Source organism: Harpegnathos saltator, unplaced genomic scaffold (assembly GCF_003227715.2).
Source record: "Harpegnathos saltator strain DR-91 unplaced genomic scaffold, Hsal_v8.6 scaffold160, whole genome shotgun sequence".
NCBI classification, from domain to species: Eukaryota; Metazoa; Arthropoda; class Insecta; order Hymenoptera; family Formicidae; genus Harpegnathos; species Harpegnathos saltator.
The window spans coordinates 433,154-454,764 of record NW_020229940.1 but is presented as its reverse complement, the minus strand read 5'-3'; the positions used below and the strand labels follow the sequence as shown (position 1 = coordinate 454,764).

The following is a 21,611-nucleotide window of genomic DNA, read 5'->3' as shown; positions in this document are numbered from 1 at the left end:
CGTTGTGATTGGTACATTTCCGAAGATGGATGGAAATGTACCAATCAGAACGCAGTATTTTCAGCAAGCAATCCAGCACGAAAACAAGCACCGTGTGCCGCTGGCTTTACAACTGGAAATAGTACTTTGTAACTAGTAGTTACCATCCTTCGCAACTTGCAACTAGGTGTTTGCAACCTATTCTGAACCGGCCTTTATTGTTCGGCGACAATTAGTTCGTATGTGCGACCATCATGTCGTGTGGCGCTGCCGACAACGTACAGCTCGAATCGATCGCTTCGAGCGGCGACGTATTTTTTAGACGAATTTATCGGCAATCGTGTCATGGGAAACAAGCTTCGTACGTATTGCTTCGATCATCAGTGCAGTGCAGAAACGTCGCATTTTGCACGTGAATTCAGAATTCGTGATTGAGCGTGTCAATCAACGTGTGCGCGTTAAAATTATCTCGGTGAGAGTTCTTTTCTTTTTAGCGCGAATACTTTAAATCAACTAACGATCAGCGCCGCACGCGGCGACGACGTTGCCAAACGTACGTGTCGTCGTTTCCCATAGGAACTTGCGTGTGTGAAATACATAGCTTCGTCAGTGTGTCGTCTTTGCTGCTACAGTCACGTCGTGATGGTAAGTACACGTGTTTGAATAAACAATCTACTTGGGAAAAGAAGAAGACATTGTTTAGAAGGTTCTTGATTATTCGCGTGCGTCGTTTTTATCAAAGTTTTATCAAGTGACGATAAGGCGCCTTGTTTGCTACGAAGGTGCTGAAGGATATCATAAATTTTGCATTTCTTTGAACAAATAGCAATGAATTATGAGAGTAATCGATGATCGAGATACAATGTACTTGTATGTAAAATATATATTTCGAAAAACAATTCTTTTATGAGTAACAATGATGTAATTTTTTCTTACGAGCGTAACATAAAAATGAAAAACTGTACGTAAACTCGAACTAAAGAAAAATTACACGATTGTCGCTCTGACAGCGGCGAAAATTGATCTCATAAATTCATAATATTTGCTTAGTTATTGACTTATCGCGATCGCGAATGCCTATTTGAATCGCTCCTGACCTTGAATTCATCGTGACTTATTGGAGCGCGAATATAAGCACACATGTTTAAAAAGTCATGCATGTGCTATTGCCACGATACTGTAAAACGAAGAGAAAATATCATCATCATGGTGACCGGCTTTTCGTAATACGATGGCGTTCCGCAGTGCGTAGAATCGTGATTGTCTCCGCGCGCGTTTTGAGCGCGCGCTCGACCGATCCTTTATTCGCACGCGACCGCTAATCGTGAAAATGCAAGACCATGTGAATTTTTCGGACCCGCGTGTCCTGCGTACCTGCCCTTAGGTCACTGCCGCTGTGGATCCGGCAACGGTGCGCGTCCGTTAGCGCCCTCGTGCGGCGGCAGCGCGTTACTTAAGTGGGCGCCTGTGTTTTGTCGCTATGCCCGGCGGGTCGGGCCAACGGCGGCGGGGGATATCAATATGGTGGCAGCTGTGCGGCCGAGCGAACGCGCTCTAGAGGTGCATCTCGCAGATTATCTGACGACCGCGTGAAATGGACCGGTCTGGGCGGTCGACGCTAACGTATAACGCGTTGATCTCGTAGCTCGCGTGACATCGCAGAATTGCACACGCACGTCCGACGATGCGTGCTTAACGTGACACGTTCTCTCATCTCGTTAAACCGGGCCGAAAAAAAACAGTGCTCTATATGCGATAGAGAGAGAGAGGAAAAGACTCACGTTTCTCTCCGGATTCGTAGCGTACACTATTATTGGCGATACGCCGTTAAACGTGTTTTCTTCGTTGAAACGTCGTTCTAACACCGGTGACCATCGTCATCGTCATCGACGCCACTGTCGCACGTCGTGACGGGATTTACGACTCTTCGTTTGTCATGGTGGGTTTTCGTTCTCTATTCATAGAGAAAGAGTGAGAGGAAACAGAAGAAAGAGATGCTGAAATGCGTCTCGCAAAAGTCCAGAGCACACGCTTCCTATCGGAGGCGCGTATCTTATGTTCATTTGTCTTGTCCGCACAAAGAAACAACTAACCTAAGACTCGTCGTGACGCGCACTCTTCGCTTCTACGAGAACGACGACGCGCGCCTCCTGTCACGCTTTCCGCGATCTCTTACATCGCGATATCGATATCGCGGATGTTCCCTCATTCATCTGAATAGATACGAGTATTCTCTGTTACTTTGCTTTTATTATGTTATGTTTGCGTAACAGCATATTTGTAGCAGGATATTACCACTCTTAAACGATGCTGGTAAATTTTTATTAACCAATTAATGATTTCCATATATATTTCTCAATCTGGATTTGTTTTTCATTTAAATTACATAGCAGTTTAATACTGTAATTATATCTACTGTTTAGGACTAAATTATATGTTGTCCTAATTAAAAAATTTCACATTTATCACAAAATCTATTCTGTTTTCTTATAGGCAACAAAAAAGTATGATGATGGTGTAAGTGATAATACAAGTGAGAGTGACTTTGACGATGAAGAAGATCCTGATAAAATTGAAGTACCTGGTAAATTATATTATACTTTATAAATGATACGTATATGTATACATATATATCTTACTCTTGCAATATTCTGGAAATTGTTACTTTGTACAAGATGATGCAACTTTGTATGCCATTTATTAAGATATATTTTTTGTTTGAGTTAAAAAATCTAATTCTGGTAACAATTTTTCCTAGGTGGAGGTAAAGATCTTGCAACTGCTGCAGGGATTGCAAATATTAAAGATGAAAAGCCAGACTTGTCCGCAAGTCCTTTGGAAAAAACACAAGGGGCGTTAAATGGTAAATTAACAGATATAATTGAATTAATTTCATAAACATAAGGTCATGTAAATCTTTTTCTATCTTTTTAGACACACACACATATATATATATATATATATATAGAAATATATTTAAAAATATATTAAGTATATTATTTAAATTATCGTACTTAAGTATATATTATATATTCAGAATTAATTTTTATATATTATATATTTAAAATTAATTCATATATTTAAAGTTAGTTTTAAAATATATTTAAAAATTTATTGTTTGCAATTTATTTCCAGTATTGAATCAAAAGTTTGGTAATAAAATTCCTGGAGGATTAGTAACAAAACCTACAGGGTTAGGATACGAAATGGTACGTGTAGGAGGATCACAAGGTGTCCCACCAGGTTATGTTGGTGCAAGTCAACTAAATCAGTTAAGTCAGTTAGCTAGCGGCTATGGCTTTCCACCTGGACTAGCTCTCTCAAGTTTTAATCCTGCTGCTTTTCTTCAACCAAGTAAGTCTATTTTTACAGTATTCTGAATTTTGTATAAAAATTGAGATTTTTTTTCTCTAATTTGTTTTTTATATAGTGCTTGTATGAGAACGTATGTATAAATATTATCTGTGCACATACATCATGACAAGTTTTTATTACATAAAACTACTAATGCTATATTTATTCCTGACTATTTATATATTATTATTAATGATACATTTATTCCTAATTATTTGTATACGACAGATTTAAACTTGTGTGAAAATCATTCCATATGATAAAATCATTGTATGCAAAGGAAATAATACTTGGATATTATAGTGATATTTTATTTGATTTCTGAGTTTATTTCATGGTGGATTTGTTTCCAATATATTGTGAACATTCCAGTTCACTCTCCAAGGAGAGAAATACTCAGAAACTTCTCCCAAAAAAAGGAAACTGGAATGTTTATGAAGCATTGAAAACAAATCCAACATAACATAATGCAATATAGATGCAACGCAATGTAACATAAACTGAAAATCAAATCAAATATTTCTCTACATTCCAAAAGCTTTGATACTGTAATATTCGTAATGGTGTAGTTTTGTTGATTATTGATATATTTATTAATTATTCCTTAGGTATGGACATGAACGCCTTAATGGGCAGTTTTATGGGTATGCCTGGAATGAACATGGGAGTTAATCCCTTTGTCCAGTTTCTCAATCAAAGTGGAATTGCCCCCAATTGGTCTGGACTGTCAGGTATTTACAATCACCTAACATCTCAATTTTGGATGTCGTACTCGCTATAGTGCCTACTACAGGCGAATTTATGTTGCCTTCAATTTTGTCACAGGTAAAGCTGTGTCGCAAATGTGGATGAACTCAGGTGATCCAACTGAACTGATGCGGCCAGCTATACCAGAGGAGGAGGAAGTGGACGATGAAGACATGGGTGTTGCGGAGACTTACGCTGATTATATGCCGACAAAACGTATGATTAATGTTCATTTTAATTTTCAATTTATACACATTCGCTTGTAATATTTGAGATTATTTACAGTTAAGCTTGGACGAAAGCATCCAGATCCAGTTGTCGAAACAGCATCTTTATCGAGTGTGGAGCCGACGGACGTTTGGTATAAGCTTTCCATACCAGAGGAGACAATTCGTTCTGGTGCACTCTCTGCGCTCCAACTTGAATCCATTACATACGCGTCCCAACAACATGAACATCTGCTACCCGATGGTACACGCGCTGGATTTCTAATCGGCGACGGCGCGGGTGTCGGCAAGGGTAGAACTATAGCGGGAATAATTTTCGAGAATTACCTGAAAAGTCGCAAACGCGCCATTTGGGTGTCTGTCTCGAACGATCTCAAGTATGATGCGGAGCGCGATTTAAAAGACATAGGTGCATCCAAAATTGAGGTACGTGACTTATGCTTTGCGTTAAATATACGCTGATATTGTTAGTGTGTTCGTAATAATAATGTAAAAATTGTATCTTCAGTCGCTTACTGAAACGTCAATTATACGATTTTTTAAATTGCGGATAACTCTGGAACAACAAAAGCCAACGACTAAATCAATTTGCAGGTACATGCCTTGAATAAATTCAAATACGCCAAGATCTCGTCGGCTACAAATGGCAATGTGAAGAAAGGTGTAATCTTCAGCACTTATTCTGCCTTGATTGGTGAATCTTCGCAAAGTGGCGGGAAATACAAGAGCAGGCTGAAGCAGTTGTTGCAGTGGTGCGGTGAAGATTTCGACGGTTTGATAGTTTTTGACGAGTGCCATCGGGCGAAAAATCTATGTCCTACTGGCAGTTCAAAGCCGACAAAAACAGGTAGAGCGGAATTGCGCGCAAAGCCATTTTAAATATGAAATATATACGAATGGCTTTATATCTACGGTATAAAATTTTCGCAGGTTTGACAGTTTTGGAGTTGCAGAACAAACTCCCGAAATCTAGGGTCATTTACGCTAGTGCTACTGGCGCTTCTGAGCCTCGCAACATGGCATATATGGTGCGACTGGGTATGTGGGGTGAAGGCACTCCTTTCCCTGAGTTCACTGACTTTATCACTGCCGTGGAGAAACGCGGTGTCGGTGCAATGGAGATCGTGGCGATGGACATGAAGCTTCGCGGCATGTACATCGCTCGACAATTAAGTTTTCATGGTGTGGCTTTCAAGATCGAGGAAGTACCCCTTTCTAAGGACTTCACTAAGATTTACGATCATTCGGTGCGACTGGTAAGTTATTGTGAGATAGAAAACGAGCTTCTATACATAAATCGTTCGTGAAAATACCTTTTGTGCATTTCACGCAATTGAGTTTGATTTCTAGTGGGTAGAGGCGATGCAAAGGTTCCAGGAAGCGGCGGAGTTAATAGACGCGGAGAATCGTATGAAGAAAACAATGTGGGGTCAGTTTTGGTCGGCACATCAGCGGTTCTTCAAGTACCTGTGTATTGCTGCGAAAGTGAAACACGCGGTCTTGGTGGCTCGTGAAGCTGTGAAATGCGGTAAATGCGTAGTCATTGGTTTGCAGTCTACAGGCGAAGCGCGCACATTGGAGCAGTTAGAGCGCGACGACGGTGAACTGACCGATTTTGTTTCTACCGCAAAGTCAGTAGCATTCTTCAAATGTGACAAAAGTATCACATATATCGTGTACTACTGCAAACGACACTTTCACATTCTAGGGGCGTCCTTCAAACATTAGTAGAAAAACACTTTCCTGCGCCTGACCGCAATCGCATTCAACGCCTTCTTGGTCTGGAGCCACCAAAGTTCAAATTAGAAGACGATGATATCGACGGTGCGAGTGGTTCAGCGGGGGGCAGTAAGAGGAAACCCGTACGTCAAGCAGCACAACGTGCATCGAAAAAGGTGCGCGCTTGGTCGTCAGAAGAAGAAATAACGGACGAGGAGAGGAACGGCGCTCACAGTTCCGGCTCCGAGTTCAAACTGAGCGGCAGCGAAAGTGAAGACGATCATCATACAGACGAAGAAAGCAATATCAGCTCAGACTTCAATCCTTTCTTCAGTGACAGTGATTCTGACGTTGGTAAGTTCTAAGTTTTCGTAAATTTCGTAAATTTTCATTATTGATCTATTTACCAATTATTCCCATGTTTATTTATCAATTTAACTTTCTATCGATCGCAACACCAATATATACATTGCAACTAGGGTTCCCAATCCCAGGATCCCGGGATTCCGGCCAAATTTTTGGTCCCGAAAATACTCGGGATTCAACATCACAAATCCCGGGATTTCGGGATTTCAAAATTTAATACTTAGTGTCTATATAATATTTACAAAAATTTTACAAAAAATTTTAGTTTTACAAAATTTAGTTTTTAGATTTAGATTTTAAATTTAGTTTCTAAATTTAGATTTAGTTTTACAAAAATTTTACTTTAATAATTATTACTTATTACTGATGTTTTAGAGCATTTGCTAGAGAAGTGTGTATTTATATTTTAAATTTAATTCCATGTATTTATTTTTATTTTTTTTAAATATTAAGGGAGTTTTCTATTTTAAATTTCGCGGATAAACTGGCGCAACACAGACTCGAATCCGGGATTTTCGATCAGATATTTTTTAACAAAATTTATGTTTTATTATGTTTAAAGTCGCTTTTTCAAATGTGAAAAAGAAGAAATCATTATTTTTATTTTTATTACAAAAACTTCAATTTTTCATTGTAACGGTTTTTGTGCAATCATTATAATATAAGTTGCTTTCATTTCTACTGAAATTTTATTTTTTGTCATAATGTTCACAAAAGTCTATGAACGTTCTATAAATAAAATAATTCACTTATTTGTAAATATTCCTTGTTTCTTTCTTTACATATATATAATCTCGGGACTAGTCCCGGGATTCCGGGATGGAACCCCAAGAAATCCCGAAATCCCGGGATCCTAAATTGTATCCGGGATTGGAAGCTCTAATTGCAACCATAGACATAGTATATCTAAACTGCATGTTCGAAAAATAGGGATAAAACTCACTCTGTGTTTATGCGTTCTTTCTTTCGTACGAGAAAGAACGCACAAATATAAAGCAAAGTGGCATCTTTTCCCACGTGAGGTCTACCTACATTCTACATAAAATTTAAGAGAACGCACAATCTAGATACATTATGTCTATAATTGCAACTGACAAAAAGTTGAAGGAACATTGAAAGTGGTTTTTTTATTTTTATATTTTTTATTTTTTTTGTTTGCTTTTAGATCCCTGGGACAGGCGAAAGAAGAAAGGTAGCAAGAAACAAAAGAAACCCGCGAAGAAACGTTTGAGTACGCAAGAAAAGATTCAGTCAATGTTGGTACATAAGTCCTCTACTAATAGAAATAAACGTAATGGCGATACAGCCGGCGGTCATATGGGCAATATGCGAAGTATACATCATGCACCTCCTAGGGATGCTATTGAAAGAGCTTGTAGCATGAAAGAAGAACTTTTGGCCAAAATAGAGTCTCTTGGCGACCGATTGCCTCCAAATACACTAGATCAGTTAATAGATGAGCTTGGCGGCCCAGAAAATGTCGCGGAAATGACTGGCAGAAAAGGTCGCGTCGTACAGACGGAAGACGGTGCAATACAATACGAATCTAGGTCAGAAGTGGATGTTCCTTTAGAAACCCTCAACTTGACAGAAAAGCAAAGGTATCTACATGATATTAATTACGTTATATAAATTTAATCTAGTCTAAGATGATTTTAATCTTTTGCATTTCGAATTGTTTCCGACTTTTTTTCTTAACCAACCTGTTATGATTTATTTACTTTGCGACAGTATCAAGTAGTTTGCATTTCTTTTAATATTTCGATATTTAACCGCTCGAGCCCCAAGGCTCACTAGAAAAATTTTGTCGAAAAGAGCCAAGCGGCGATAGCGCTTATTTTAATTCATGTCGAAATGAACCAAGCGGCGCGATAGCACTCGTCTTTTTTATATCGAAAAACGCCAAGCAGCGCGACCGTGCTTCTTTTTTTTTTTTTTTTATTGTGCTGTTTTATGCTTTGTTTCTATGTTGTGCTGTTGCTATTAGTTAAATATAAATATTTTTAGTTTCTGTTCAATAAAAATGATTGGAAAAATGAGAACTAGAAACAAAATGTATTATTCATATGGTTTACATGAAAAAAGTAACAATGCGACTGACATATATCAATAAAGTTGAGCACGCTGACTTCAGCGGAATCTCAGTACACTGTCAGTTGTCCACAGCGGTCAAATATATGTGTACATGAAGTTAGCCCCAACTTTTTTGAAAGTTGTTCTAGGTTGTTTTAACCACATTCGTGCCACATTGTTCCAAAGCGATATTATTTTATTCCAAACAGTTCTCAAATAAAACGAGAAAAACTGTTTTTTTTAGCTGAGCCCCCTTTTTCAAAAATCGAGCATTTCTTTATCGTTACAGATTGTTCTAATTGTTTCAAACATTGGTTCTAGAAGAACAATTCCGTAAGTCGAACCATAAGCCCATAAAAAGATGTTCGACATAAATACTCCCCGATCAAGAGTAAACATACCTTTCCTTTCATGTTCCAATCGATAGCTTTTTGTTCTGAGTTGTCCTAGGCTTAAATAACATAGTTCTGTAGTATAAATCTTGTATCATCTACGGTTCTCACAAAATTAAAAAAAATCGATTTTTTAACGGCATCGTCAAGAATAAAAACATAGCTTTCCTTTCGTGTTCCAATCGACAGCTTTTTGTTCTGAGTTTACTCTTGATCGGGGAGTATTTATATCTCGAACATTTTTTTAATTTGCTGGGCTTATGATTCGACTTACGGAATTATTCTTTTGGAACAATGTTTGGAATAACTAGAACAATCTGTAACGATAAAGAAATGTTCGATTTTTGAAAAAGAGGGGGGCCAGATAAAAAAGTTTTTCTCGTTTTATTTGAGAACTGTTTGGAATAAAATAATACCGCTTTGGGAACCGCTGTGGTACAAAGTTAGAACAACCTGGAACAACTTTCAAAAATATAATTTTCAAAAAAGGTGGGGCTAACTTCATGTACAGCAAATATATTGGGTCTTCTCGACATGGAACAGCACGGTCGCGCTGCGTGGGACACAGACGGTTAACTAATGCGACAATAATATTAATGCATATTAATACAACAATAACATAGTAAAAACATATTTACAATAATATATTTATATTGAGCATATGGTTAATGAACAAAAAGTTGATTTATAGTATAAAATAAAATGTAAATAACTAAAATGAAATGTAATGTCGATGTCGACTCGACACGTAAGGACGTAAGATTTTTTATTTTTAATATAGCTAGATTCGAATATGTGTGCAACCATATCTATTGAATGTTGACATTCTTAATCAACTATTTTTCTTATTAGATTTATGGACGGATTAAAAACCGTAGCGATCATCTCTGAAGCAGCCAGCAGCGGTATATCGTTACAAAGCGACAGACGAGCAAGAAATCAAATGCGACGTGTGCATATCACGCTCGAGTTGCCTTGGAGCGCGGATAGAGCGATACAGCAATTCGGGCGAACACATCGGTCGAATCAAGTTAACGCACCAGAATACATATTTCTTATATCAGATTTGGCCGGAGAGAGGCGATTTGCATCCATTGTCGCTAAACGCTTAGAGAGCCTGGGGGCTCTGACGCACGGTGATCGTCGTGCGACGGAAACCCGAGATTTTTCGCAATTCAATATTGACAACAAGTACGGTCGTGCGGCATTGGAAGCAACAATGAAAGCTATAATGGGGTAAGTAGCGATGAACGTTGGGAGAAAGAGAGGGGGGGAAATAATAAACATATTTATAAAGAAATATAAAAAGAAGTATAAAATATGCTAATAAAAAGCTAGACATCTCACTCGATCTGATATTTCAATTTCAGGTTCGATGCGCCGTTGGTACCACCGCCCCAAGATTATCACGGCGAGTTCTTCAAGGATGTCGCGGACGCACTAGTGGGCGTCGGTTTAATTTGCAATAGTGAGAATACACCTGGTGTACTCACGCTCGATAAGGACTATAACAACATGTCCAAGTTTCTAAATCGAATCCTTGGCATGCCGGTCGATTTGCAAAATCGTCTCTTCAAATATTTCACTGACACGCTCAATGCCATTATCACGCAAGCGAAAAAAACTGGTCGTTTTGACATGGGTATTCTTGATCTCGGTACGTCGGGTGAAAACGTACGAAGAGTACGGTTATATCGATTTCTGCGGAAACATGCAACTGGCAAGGCACCGACAGAGTTGCACGTGGTACATGTTGAGCGTGGTATGAGTTGGTCTGAAGCTATAGATAAATTCTCAGAACTAACAGGGTCTAAGGAGGGATTCTATTTGAGCCATCAGATCCGCAATGGAAAACAGACTGCTATTCTCACGGTCATTGTGGATGGCGGTAAGAAGAAAACTGAAAGCAAGAAGGATCAGCTTTACATGGTATATAGGTATGATGTATTCGATATCTTTGGCATAGTTTATGATGGCGATTCTTTAACTTGTGATAATGATTACGTTTGTAGGTTAGGTTAGGTTAAACATAAATAGGTTATTGCATAAAATTAGCTTCTATAGGTTACTTAAGATTGTTATAATATAATTGTTTATATCATTTTGTAACGCCAGCTTTATATATCAGAAATTATTTTTTACTGTTCTTTTTACTGTTCATGTAATATACTGTACTGTCCAGTTTTATGCTATCTATGTAAATGTAGACCATGGTGTTACTAAGCCAGATATAAATTGCTACATAGTTTGTATTACTAACCATATTATAAACCTTGCATTTTAATTTTTGATTTTTGAAACCTAATTATGTCGGGTCACACCAGGCCCAATACAGGGCTGCAGCTACGACAGGAGACTCTAGGAGAATTAGAGAAAAAGTATAAGAAGGTGAGTGCGGATGAGGCAGAGCCACATTGGACGCAGCAATATGAGGCTTCCGTTAACACATGCTCGCATGCCTACTGGAGTGGCAATTGTAAAAATACCAATCTTGGTATGGATTGTGAGGTGGGGTTGAGAAGACGTTCCTATAATGTATTAGCTGGTTCTGTTCTGAGCGTTTGGAGTCGCGTGGAAAACATACTCGCTTCACGATCTGGACATAATTCTAAGATGCAAGTTGTACGACTGCGAACAGGTAAGTTTTTATATTATTCAATCGATATCAACATTTTTGTGAAATTTAAAAATAATTTCGTTATTTTCGATAGATGAAGGGTTAAAGATTGTTGGGACGCTTATTCCGAAGACTTGCATGGAAGTGTTGCACCAAGCGCTTTCCTCTGACTCAGAAAAAACGGAGGAACTGACATTTTGAATGTCCAGTCGTATCGAAGGTAACGTGCGCGCTACCATGTCTAAAAGATCGTGTCAAGAATTCTACTAATATGATTATTTAAAGGGATTATACAGAGTATCCCAGAACAGTTTTCACAGAGCTCATGGAGACATAGAGCGGGGTAGGCAAACATAAAAGTCCTATGCCGTTTTGCGATATTCGCAATAATTATTGAGTTATTAATTATAGAAAGCTGACGAGCGAGCGCTGAGATGGATAATTGGAGAAACGTTGCAGCCTCTCGGGTTACAGTGTGGTCATTAATAACTCGATAACTATTGTGAATATCGCAAAATGGTACGGGACTTTTATATCTTAATCCGGTCTATATCTTCATGAGCTTTGTAAAACTTATTAAGGGACATCCTATAGTATAAACATTTTGTTCATGAGTATGTAAAATATCAATATAATAAGGTCTCCCGTATCCACGGATATATTTCTAAGTTTATCGTGAATGTTCGTAAGCGCAAATAATAGCAAACTCGTATATTATTATTAATCATTTTTCGTTTGCACACATATTTATAAATAAATAACGTTTAACTGATAAATTACATGTAATAAGACATTACCAAGTATTAAATAAATAAAATTTTATATATATATGAATTACACACACGTACGTACGTGTGTGTATGTGTGTGTGTAAACTGAAACCGCGTAAAAACTAAATCCACGGGTACGAGGGTATTCTATTGTATATTCAATTGCAAGTAATGCAAATTACATTGCATCTTCATAGGCATGAATAGGACCAAGCAAGGTTATCGGCATGACATAATCCACCGCGACTGGAAGGAAATCGTCCTTCCCAGACTCGAGAAGAGGAGGAGTACATTGCATTCGCGCACGTGCTGTGTTAATTGCCTGAAATCATGGATGTGTCAAGTAGATTCCGAACTGAATCTACTAGTCATCGACATACGTCGCTGCCGCCTGATTTCCGACAAGATGCGACGAACGTTTCTGATCGATGAACGAGCTGAAGAATTGAAGCAACAATTTACAACTTAAATCTATCTCACGTATCTGCGCGATCGTCTGTCGTTTGCGGATATTGTAGTACTCACCCCGCCGCCAATACAATGTAGATTTTTAATTAGCTAAAGCTCCTTATATCGTGCGTGCGTGCGCGCGCGCACGTGTGTGTGTGTGGTGTGTGTGAGCGCGCGCGCGCTCGTTTATACATATATATACATATACATACATACATGCATACTTACACACACACACACACACACACACACACACACACACATACACACGCTCTCATCGCTATGCCGAATATAATTAGAAAAGGAAGTTTATTTTTTACATCGTCGCCGTTGATTATCATATTTTCATCTGAGATTTTAGCGAACATAGCGTGTGATACGTATAGCAAATATATATGCTGCTGTACCTCTTAAGATTTTTTCATAATATACTTATGAGAGAATCCTGAAAAAATAAAAAGAAATAGAGGTGCACGCGTCTTCATGGTAAACATGAAACGGATTTATAAGAATGATGGAGGACGCGAGTACATATAGAAAGCGAGAAATATAATTAACAATTTTGAGCACTTCGATTGCCAGTATTTAAAAGACGCGTTCGTTTCATTTCAGTTAACGTGATAGAACAAATTTTTAAGCAGCGTCATTCTGACAAGCATCAATTGATGCTGATCAAAATAAGCATCAGTCGAACTAGATCAAACGTGATAAGCGTTGATCAATATAAGAATAACTACAATTAGCACAATCGAATTTCCATGGAAGGAAATAAAGATGTATATGCGGCCGTAGTTTCATATTTCGTTCAATCGTTATACTTATTGTTGAAAAGAGCAGTTGAAGAGATGATCATACACACATTCGCATACACATATATGCTACTGCTACCATTACTATAGCTACCATTGCTACTATAAATTACTGCTAATATACTATATTAGTACTAGTGTGCTACCGCTGCGAAACTACTATTAATATTACTTAGATGTGGGGAGACGAGATAACATACGTTGCGCACTTTTTCGAACTTTGAAGACACGATTAAGTGACTTAACGTACAAGCATTAAGTTATATCTTCATTTTTTTCTTTCCCTCTTTTTTTTTTTTATTGTCTCGACAAAATAAAAATCGATTAAAGGGCAATATGATGACAAATTCAATTTTTTGTTTGCAATTAGTATACCATGACAACTCGTAATCCCGATTACATCTTAAGTTTTTCATTATTAATTTATTGTTGATTAATTCACATCCAAAAAGAAGAAGGATAATATTTATAATACATATATAAATTTTTTATTTTACCAAAATGTTATAAGCCAAAATATGTAAAATTTTACATGATTTAACACAAAATCACCAAGGTTCCACTTTCACTGAATCCAAATTTTGCTTTCTCGCGTGGTTATGCCGTATACTTCAATGATAAATAACGCAGCTTCAGCGAGATATTTTTCAAAATTCGCACACTTTCATGATACATGACGCTACGCCTCGTCTCTCGACGACCGCGAACCTATAACTTATAGTTAGCTTTAAAATAAAAAAAGAAAGAAAAAAGAATTAGATCGAGATTAGAATACATACAACCATTATATTTATATTCAGATGCATACACACTAGTAACCAGTGCGGCCTGGATATTGGATAGATGTCTACTATACGTTTGTTTGTAAGCGTGTGCGTGTGAGAGAATCCACGAGTGAACGAATGCCGATGAGTTTCGTAGGAATGAATGGATTATGGGCCTCGCTGTCTTCTATAATGAATAAAACTTCAAAGAGTGTAGAGAGTCAGTCGATTATAGAATTTCAATCCGTGATTAGAGTCTTCATTTAGTGATCTAATAATAATACTTAGGTACGCGTGACGTGTCTATATATGACGAAAGAAAGAGATTCATCGTCATCCACCTGTTTTCACGATTATCCACATCGAGCGAAGAATCGCTGTCGCAACACGTTAACACGCGACGGGAACTTCCGCGGATAACAACTGCATATCGCATCTATAGAAGAGACTGAAAGGAGATAGAAAGCAACATCTAATTGTAAAATAATACACGATGTATAAACGCAAAGAAGAACGTCTACCGAACTCCGTTTCACGACATTGATGTAGACAAAAAAAAATAGAAAAGAGAGATGTTTGCTATGTTTAACATCCGCGTGAAATTTCATAGATTTAATTCCTTTACCCAGGAGTTGAATATAAATTTTTTTTCCTTTCCTTTCAACTCGTGAAAAGTGCTGATTTCTTGATTTGAAAATCTCTGAAAATATTTACTTTTCACAAGTTCGCACTAAAGGTAAAGATTCATGATTGCCCCTCTATTGTCGTTTTTATTCAATGTGTGATAGTAATTGTAGTAATAGTATTATTACTACGTTACTTCTACGGAATGAATATTTTATAATTCGACGTTGCGGTTCGCAGTGAGCGGTCAGTGATGTCAATTACATAAAATCGTAATTGAAATTCCGTCGCGAAAAAATCCAGCACTTGAAAATAATTATGTAATCATGTGCATGGACGAAATCGAGCGAAGTGTAAATATACATATTAGAGGCTGTAAAATGAAAGCGCGTCTAATAAGGCATGCGTCGACGACAAAGATGCGTGTTGCATTGAATATTTTTACAATTATTCTTACTTGAGTTCCTATTTGTTGGTGCGGCATAAATGCGGTATCTAGTTGCGCGTGGAAACAGGCGTCATGCTTTTTTAGTGAGACGATTTTTTTTTTTCGTAATGTACTGTTTTCATGGACTCACAAACGTGTTCGTGAACGAGTGTGCGTGTATATATACATGTATAAATGTCTCTATGTATGTAAAACTAATAATTCTTATCCAAAACGACGACGATATTCCCATATCCCTTTCACGGTCCAAAAACTTTTCTGAAGTTCCAATTTTCTTCTGCGTTCTCTCAGAATCGATCGTCCGAGAGAGAGAGAGAGAGAGAGGAGAGGAAAAGAGACATCTAATATTCTATTCTTGCGTGAAAATCGCTGAAATCAATTCAACCGCTATTCGCTTCCTTTTTCTTATTATTAAAGTATTTTACGTGATACAAACTATAAAAGAAAAAAAAGATTGATTTATGCAGATAGAAAATACAATGATTTTATCATAAAGTATATAGACTGTTTTATCGGCAATTATGCGTCCACCAAAACCGACACTTGTAATTATTATATAATTATCATAAATGAAATGTAGATAAATTGTTTATTCTTTAATTCTTCGTCCATTTTATATTCTAAATGTCGGAGAATCGGTTCATTACTAACAAAGATAAGATTACATATATATTTTAACATTTATTAAGTTAACATGTCAAGCGTGGACTGACTGCTTACATCATGTGTCCACATCTTATATCTCGGTATAAAAAAACTGTACAGATAAACTTTCTTCGCTTCGATTACAAGTTAAAAAGGTTGGAGGAGAAAAAGAAAAGGATACCATTACTCGAGCATTCACGCGGTATATGCACATATACAATCTCGCACATTCTAAATAACTAAACCCTCTATGTGTTTATTGCATCTCAAGATATTTCTTAAAATGTACGTACATTTCCGTGAGTAATCGTTATCTGAGAAGGGTGGAAGTATAGTTATTGTTTTTCTGTCTATGCACTAAAAATGTATCTAGTGAAAGGCATACAGAAGCATCAGAAATGTGCAAACTCCGATGACGAGGCCAAGTATAACGGAATCTCTTCTTTTACGTAGATTTATCCTTTGTAATAGACTATTCACTGCCGGAAATCGATTCGAGATGTCATTGAATCTGGTTCGTATACGTTTAAACGCCTGCCTTTGAGTTATTAGATGATCTCGTGTCTCCATAGCTATGCTTATTTGATCACTGATCAAGCGGTCAGAGCTAAAAGCATGTTAATTATAAAATGGAGATACTAAAAAATTTTTATACAAAGTACATAATATGACGATAAAATATATGATGAAACATGAATGTATTGACTGATTATTTGTCAAAAATAAACGATAATAATTAAGATAATATTGTAACAGTAAATATCATAATATCAGAAATATCATAATATAGAAACTCACTTGTGAATATGTTGATTTTCTTTAAGGTACATCTCTCGTCTATTTAGTCCGCTAGCGCTTTTGTAATTGCTGTATAAAATAAATATAAAACAGGCATGCTTTTTATTGGTGCAAAATTGCTTGATCATTATATAGTATAATGTTCACATAAAAACAATGACATACAATTATACCTACTCTATTTCTTTGCGAACACTGCCTAGGAGATCCTCACGATCTTTCCTAGCTGCAAAATTATTCCTAATTTTGTTGAATTCTAACTTATAATCTTTTAATATTTCTTTGTGACGTTGCATTGTATGTAACATAGCTGCTCCGTTTGGTTGTAACTCACTCATTCTCTCATTTATAGAAAATAACTAAATAATATATATTAAATATTAATCATTCTTTTTATTTAAAAAAGTACGTAAATAAAGATAGAATGAACTTACTTTGGAGAGTAATGTTTCTATTTCAGAGGCCATGTTTTCAAACACATGTTCCTCATCCAATAGTGGTACTTCATCTGTATTGACGTGTCTAGCACTAGCATTTATACCTAGTTTACTAAATGCCACTAATTTTGCATCGATTTCATTTTCCAAATGTCGTGCCTGCTTTCTTAAGTCTATAACATTATATATACGAGAAACATCTATGTATAAAATTTTTAGATTTTAGTCACATTTGTTTAAACTTACTATATATATATATATATATATATCTTAAGATTTATCTATTATTATTATTAAAAGTTTAGTGTTCATAAATCTAAACTAGATTTTTCAAACTTAAAACAGTGTAAATACATAGACTGCCATAATAACTTCAATACATAAAGTTATATTTAAAAATTTTTTATAAGAAATATATCTCGTATATTTTAGAAGGATAAGACTATTATGTCAATTTATATACAATTAATTTTGTATGCTTATTGAATTTATGCTCAGTGTATACAATTTTATATATATTGCATGTAAAGTTGAAAATTGTGCAACTCTAGTTATAATGATAAGGCATACAAAAGAAACAAACTCTTATGAAACCAAATTAAACACAGGGAGGATGTAATAAACACAATTTTTTTTTATAAATGACAGACCATGAATATAGCTGCAACAGTTTGAGATATTAAAATAGATGCATGGTATTGCTCATATATCACAAACAAATTGTGGGTCTGTTCTTTATAGCTGCACTGCTGAATTAGTGCAATAAGTTAGATGAGAAAAAATATAGTTGTCTTATTTTAACTTATCGCACCAGTTCAGCAGTGCAGCTATAAAAAACAGACCCTGTGAAAATGGCACAAATAATGGCACAGATAACACAGATACTTGAAATGTGTGAAAAAAGGTATGCTCTAAATATTTGGAGACACTTTAGATATCTCTCGAAATCTTTATAGTTTTACATGATGTTTGACAATTAAGTGGTAAACACAAACCAAACTTTTATCTAATTTGCCTAAGGCACAGTTCTCTGTTTGAGAACTTTGAAGCTTTCTTAAACAATTATAGAATACACATACCTTCCCAGTCGATTGCGCCTAATGAGTTAGCCATTTATTGCAAATTGCAATGCACCTTTAAACTTATCGCCATGTAACACACTTTACTTTACGTTCGTCAACAGTTTCACGGTGCAGAATGACAACCATTAAATAATGTTCTATTGACACTTCTTCTTCTTCCTAGATGTCCTAACGAAAAAGATTGTTGGACATGTTTGCCATCAGATCCTCATCCAGCCAATCCACTAGATTCTCATCTTGACGTCCTGTGTAAATTTGTCCAACAATAAATAGGTTTATACAGAGAGAAGGAGGAGAGATGTCACGGGCCGCTTTTAGCCGAGCTCAGTGTGAGGCCCATGTGCGCCCTCTGTACAACCGTGCACATGAACTACGATGCCAATGTCCACGACTCTTTACCGATTTCCCCCACCACGCACGCACCCATAGCCGGCTCAGTCTATCCATGTAGACGTCACGCCGCGTGGTCGACACGGACAGACTGAGCCGGCTATGGGTGCGTGCGTGGTGGGGGAAATCAGTAAAGAGTCGTGGACATTGGCATCGTAGTTCATGCGCACGGTTGTACAGAGGGCGCCTCACACTGGGCTCGGTTAAAAGCGGCCCATGACCCATGACACTTCTCCTTCTTCTCTCTGGCGGACCATATAATATATGATTGCGTGTATGTGATATGTATTACGTTGTGTAAGATTCAGTAAATATTCTCAAAATCTGAATTGATGTGTAGGTATTTTAAATATTTATTAATTTGATATATAGAGATAAATGTGTCTCAAGTTACATTGGATTAGAATACAACGCACAATAAAAAGACACTGCAAATGATAGCAATTCCATAGTTATAATATTATAGCAGTAATATTATAGCAATCTTATTTATTTTCGCATTCCATTATCAATTTACACAGAAAGGATGTGGTTTTATTTAATACTTACTCTTCTTGGAATATTCCCTACTACAATGGCTTATAATAATTTTGATTTTGGCGATACACTGGCGTTAATTTTGGGCCTAATTATTGGAATTGTCGGATTTTTCGCTTGTATGGGCGCTTACTCTAGGAGACGAAATCATTGAAATTTTGTGACGAGTTGTAATTGTTCCAAATGTATCAGACATCGTAAGTATCATTTAATATATACAAATATAACTTTTTTCTATATTGGGTAACCAAAATAGCATTAGATATTTCAGAAATCATTCTAAACACATCTAATGTGTGGAAAATATCTTAGAACAGCCTGAGCACCTCAAGATTTTTAGTAAATTTTTAGCTATATGAAAATGGATGTTTTTATTTATTATTTCGTGTTATTTATATTATATCGCAAAAAAATTCTATTATATTTAGTAATATTCAATTTATGTATATTATTAATTTTTATTCAACTTATATATATAAATTACTCAATTTATATAAATATATATATATGGTCTTCTATTTATTCTTATCTATATAAAATATATTTGCAGGATGTAATATTCGCAAATGTGCCTGTTTTAATTTGTTGCAGTTTTACAAATTTTATCTACTATAATTATAGAACAGAACAAACAATCAATAAAAAGTGGCAATTAATAAAAAGTACAATTTTTTATGTATAAAAAAAGACTGTTTGTATATGTTTTTTTAGATATTTGTATCATAATTATATATTATTTGATTTATATATAAGATTTATCGCAATAAAGAATATATAAAATGACAAACAGCATTATTATTTCAATGACATTGTATATTATAAGGAAATGGTCATTAATCTCTCTTATATGTCAATTTATTTATTTTCCTTTATTAGGTTTACAACTGTTGCTGGTGACTTTAACATTTACTGTCTTTATCTCCTTCCTACGAATATAAGTAATATATTTTTTGATAAAACCTATGAGTAAAATTCCTGCAAGTTTTTATTGCATCAATAAAAATATATATTAAAGCTTCTTGTATATTGGAGTTGGACATAATAAAATCATAAGATATTTTAATTACTGAAATATATCTGTTACAGTATTTCGACAGTAGAAGCAGAACCTAGATATGAATACAATGTGTGTGCTCGGAAGAAAATTTATGAATGTTCAATGATGTAAATTTTCATCTAAGATTTTGTAATGCATATGTAACTTTGCTATGTAAATAATGATTATTTAATATTATTTATTATTTTATAATTTGTCACTTTGTAAAATTATTATATATACATGATATCATCTGGTTGGAATCTTGTATTTTCTTTTTTATTGCAACATAGGTTTAGAGAACTAAACTTTAATTTTATATATAGTATAGCACAGCACACATTATTCAGATATTATGTGCATAATTAGATATTAATATGTTTTGATATTATGTGAATGAAATATTACAATAAAATTGTCATTGATAAATATATTTGTTCAAATACTCAACCTTTTTGGACAAAGATATTTTCGATTTCATTGTTGAATAAATATGCAGCTAATGATTCGATATACAATTGTATAATAAAGAGAATTCTTACTTTCTCTCATATAAACTTAAATGTATATTCAGTGAGATTTCACATTTGTCTTGAAGTTATCGATTGTTATTTCTCGTTTTACCTAATCAGTCTTTAAGCCCTCTCACAAGAACCCTCTGTTTGACGTGCTTTCCAAGACTCCGCAAGTACCAAATTATTTTATGCATTATTTAGCACGTGAAACAAACCAATTGTTAGTTTATTTATTTCTAATCAAAACTTCAAAACAAAGTCTATTGATGTGAAATTATTTTTTAGGAATATTCATGCACGAAATAATTATTTAGTTATATAATTATAAACATTTGGAGATATTCGATCATTTTATACATTTGATTTAAAGTTCTGTAATTCACAGCGAAATAAAGATTTTTTTCCAGAGGTTATTACAAGAAATTTTTTATGCTTATATGCCAAATATTATATTCTTTTACTAATGAAATTAATAGTGTAATCTCATTTGATTGCATAGTCAGAGTGTATCTCACTTTCCTTATTTCTACATTTGCAATATCTACAAATAAGTGAAGATAATTTTATTTCCGATTTGTTACTCATATACGATTTATAAATGTTGCTAACAATTATTTATATTTATATTTACCATCAAATGAATCGTGTTGAATATGTCGACAGTATATACGAATTATAGAATGTAAAAATTGTTCGTTATTTGCTTTTTTACAGGCGGTATCTAAATAAATACACCACAACAATTTAATTAAACTTTTATCAGGCTCAATTCCCTCAAAACAAATGTCACCGCGATAACAAATGAGTTTAGTTAGTTGAAATTTCAGGAATT

At 35.4% G+C, this 21,611-nt stretch overlaps 2 protein-coding genes and 1 long non-coding RNA gene across 6 annotated transcripts; 2 read left to right on the top strand and 1 right to left on the bottom strand.

Moving 5' to 3' along the window:
- Positions 1-352: 352 nt before the first annotated feature.
- sno (Protein strawberry notch) lies at positions 353-13,855 on the top strand. Of its 3 annotated transcripts, XM_011149884.3 has the most exons (18): positions 1,452-1,918; positions 2,473-2,563; positions 2,738-2,842; positions 3,115-3,333; positions 3,942-4,064; positions 4,159-4,296; positions 4,366-4,733; positions 4,902-5,154; positions 5,238-5,563; positions 5,658-5,938; positions 6,016-6,380; positions 7,558-7,648; positions 7,748-7,993; positions 9,710-10,093; positions 10,228-10,794; positions 11,182-11,495; positions 11,569-11,694; positions 12,442-13,855. In XM_011149884.3, the coding sequence occupies exons 1-17, from the start codon at positions 1,916-1,918 to the stop codon at positions 11,673-11,675; spliced, it is 3,981 nt and encodes a 1,326-aa protein (XP_011148186.1). In that variant the 5' UTR covers positions 1,452-1,915; the 3' UTR covers positions 11,676-11,694; positions 12,442-13,855. The 3 variants fall into 3 exon arrangements, with proteins under 3 accessions (XP_011148185.1, XP_011148186.1, XP_011148184.1); XM_011149883.3 differs by lacking the exon at positions 1,452-1,918 and adding an exon at positions 353-624 and having other exon boundaries at positions 7,558-7,993; XM_011149882.3 differs by having other exon boundaries at positions 7,558-7,993.
- A 2,054-nt stretch (positions 13,856-15,909) lies between these two features.
- Gos28 (golgi SNAP receptor complex member Gos28) lies at positions 15,910-18,547 on the bottom strand. Its single transcript, XM_011149885.3, has 5 exons — positions 18,299-18,547; positions 17,217-17,392; positions 16,960-17,141; positions 16,783-16,851; positions 15,910-16,591 (listed from the first exon to the last, which is right to left on the bottom strand). Exons 1-5 carry the CDS (start codon positions 18,330-18,332, stop codon positions 16,354-16,356), a joined length of 699 nt encoding a protein of 232 aa, XP_011148187.1. The 5' UTR covers positions 18,333-18,547; the 3' UTR covers positions 15,910-16,353.
- Positions 18,548-18,860: 313 nt separating this feature from the next.
- LOC105188437 (uncharacterized) lies at positions 18,861-19,903 on the top strand. 2 transcript variants are annotated; one of them, XR_850190.3, is made up of 3 exons: positions 18,861-19,027; positions 19,213-19,425; positions 19,820-19,903. It is a non-coding gene; the product is annotated as an uncharacterized LOC105188437 (long non-coding RNA). The 2 variants fall into 2 exon arrangements; XR_002162988.2 differs by having other exon boundaries at positions 19,779-19,903.
- Positions 19,904-21,611: the final 1,708 nt, after the last annotated feature.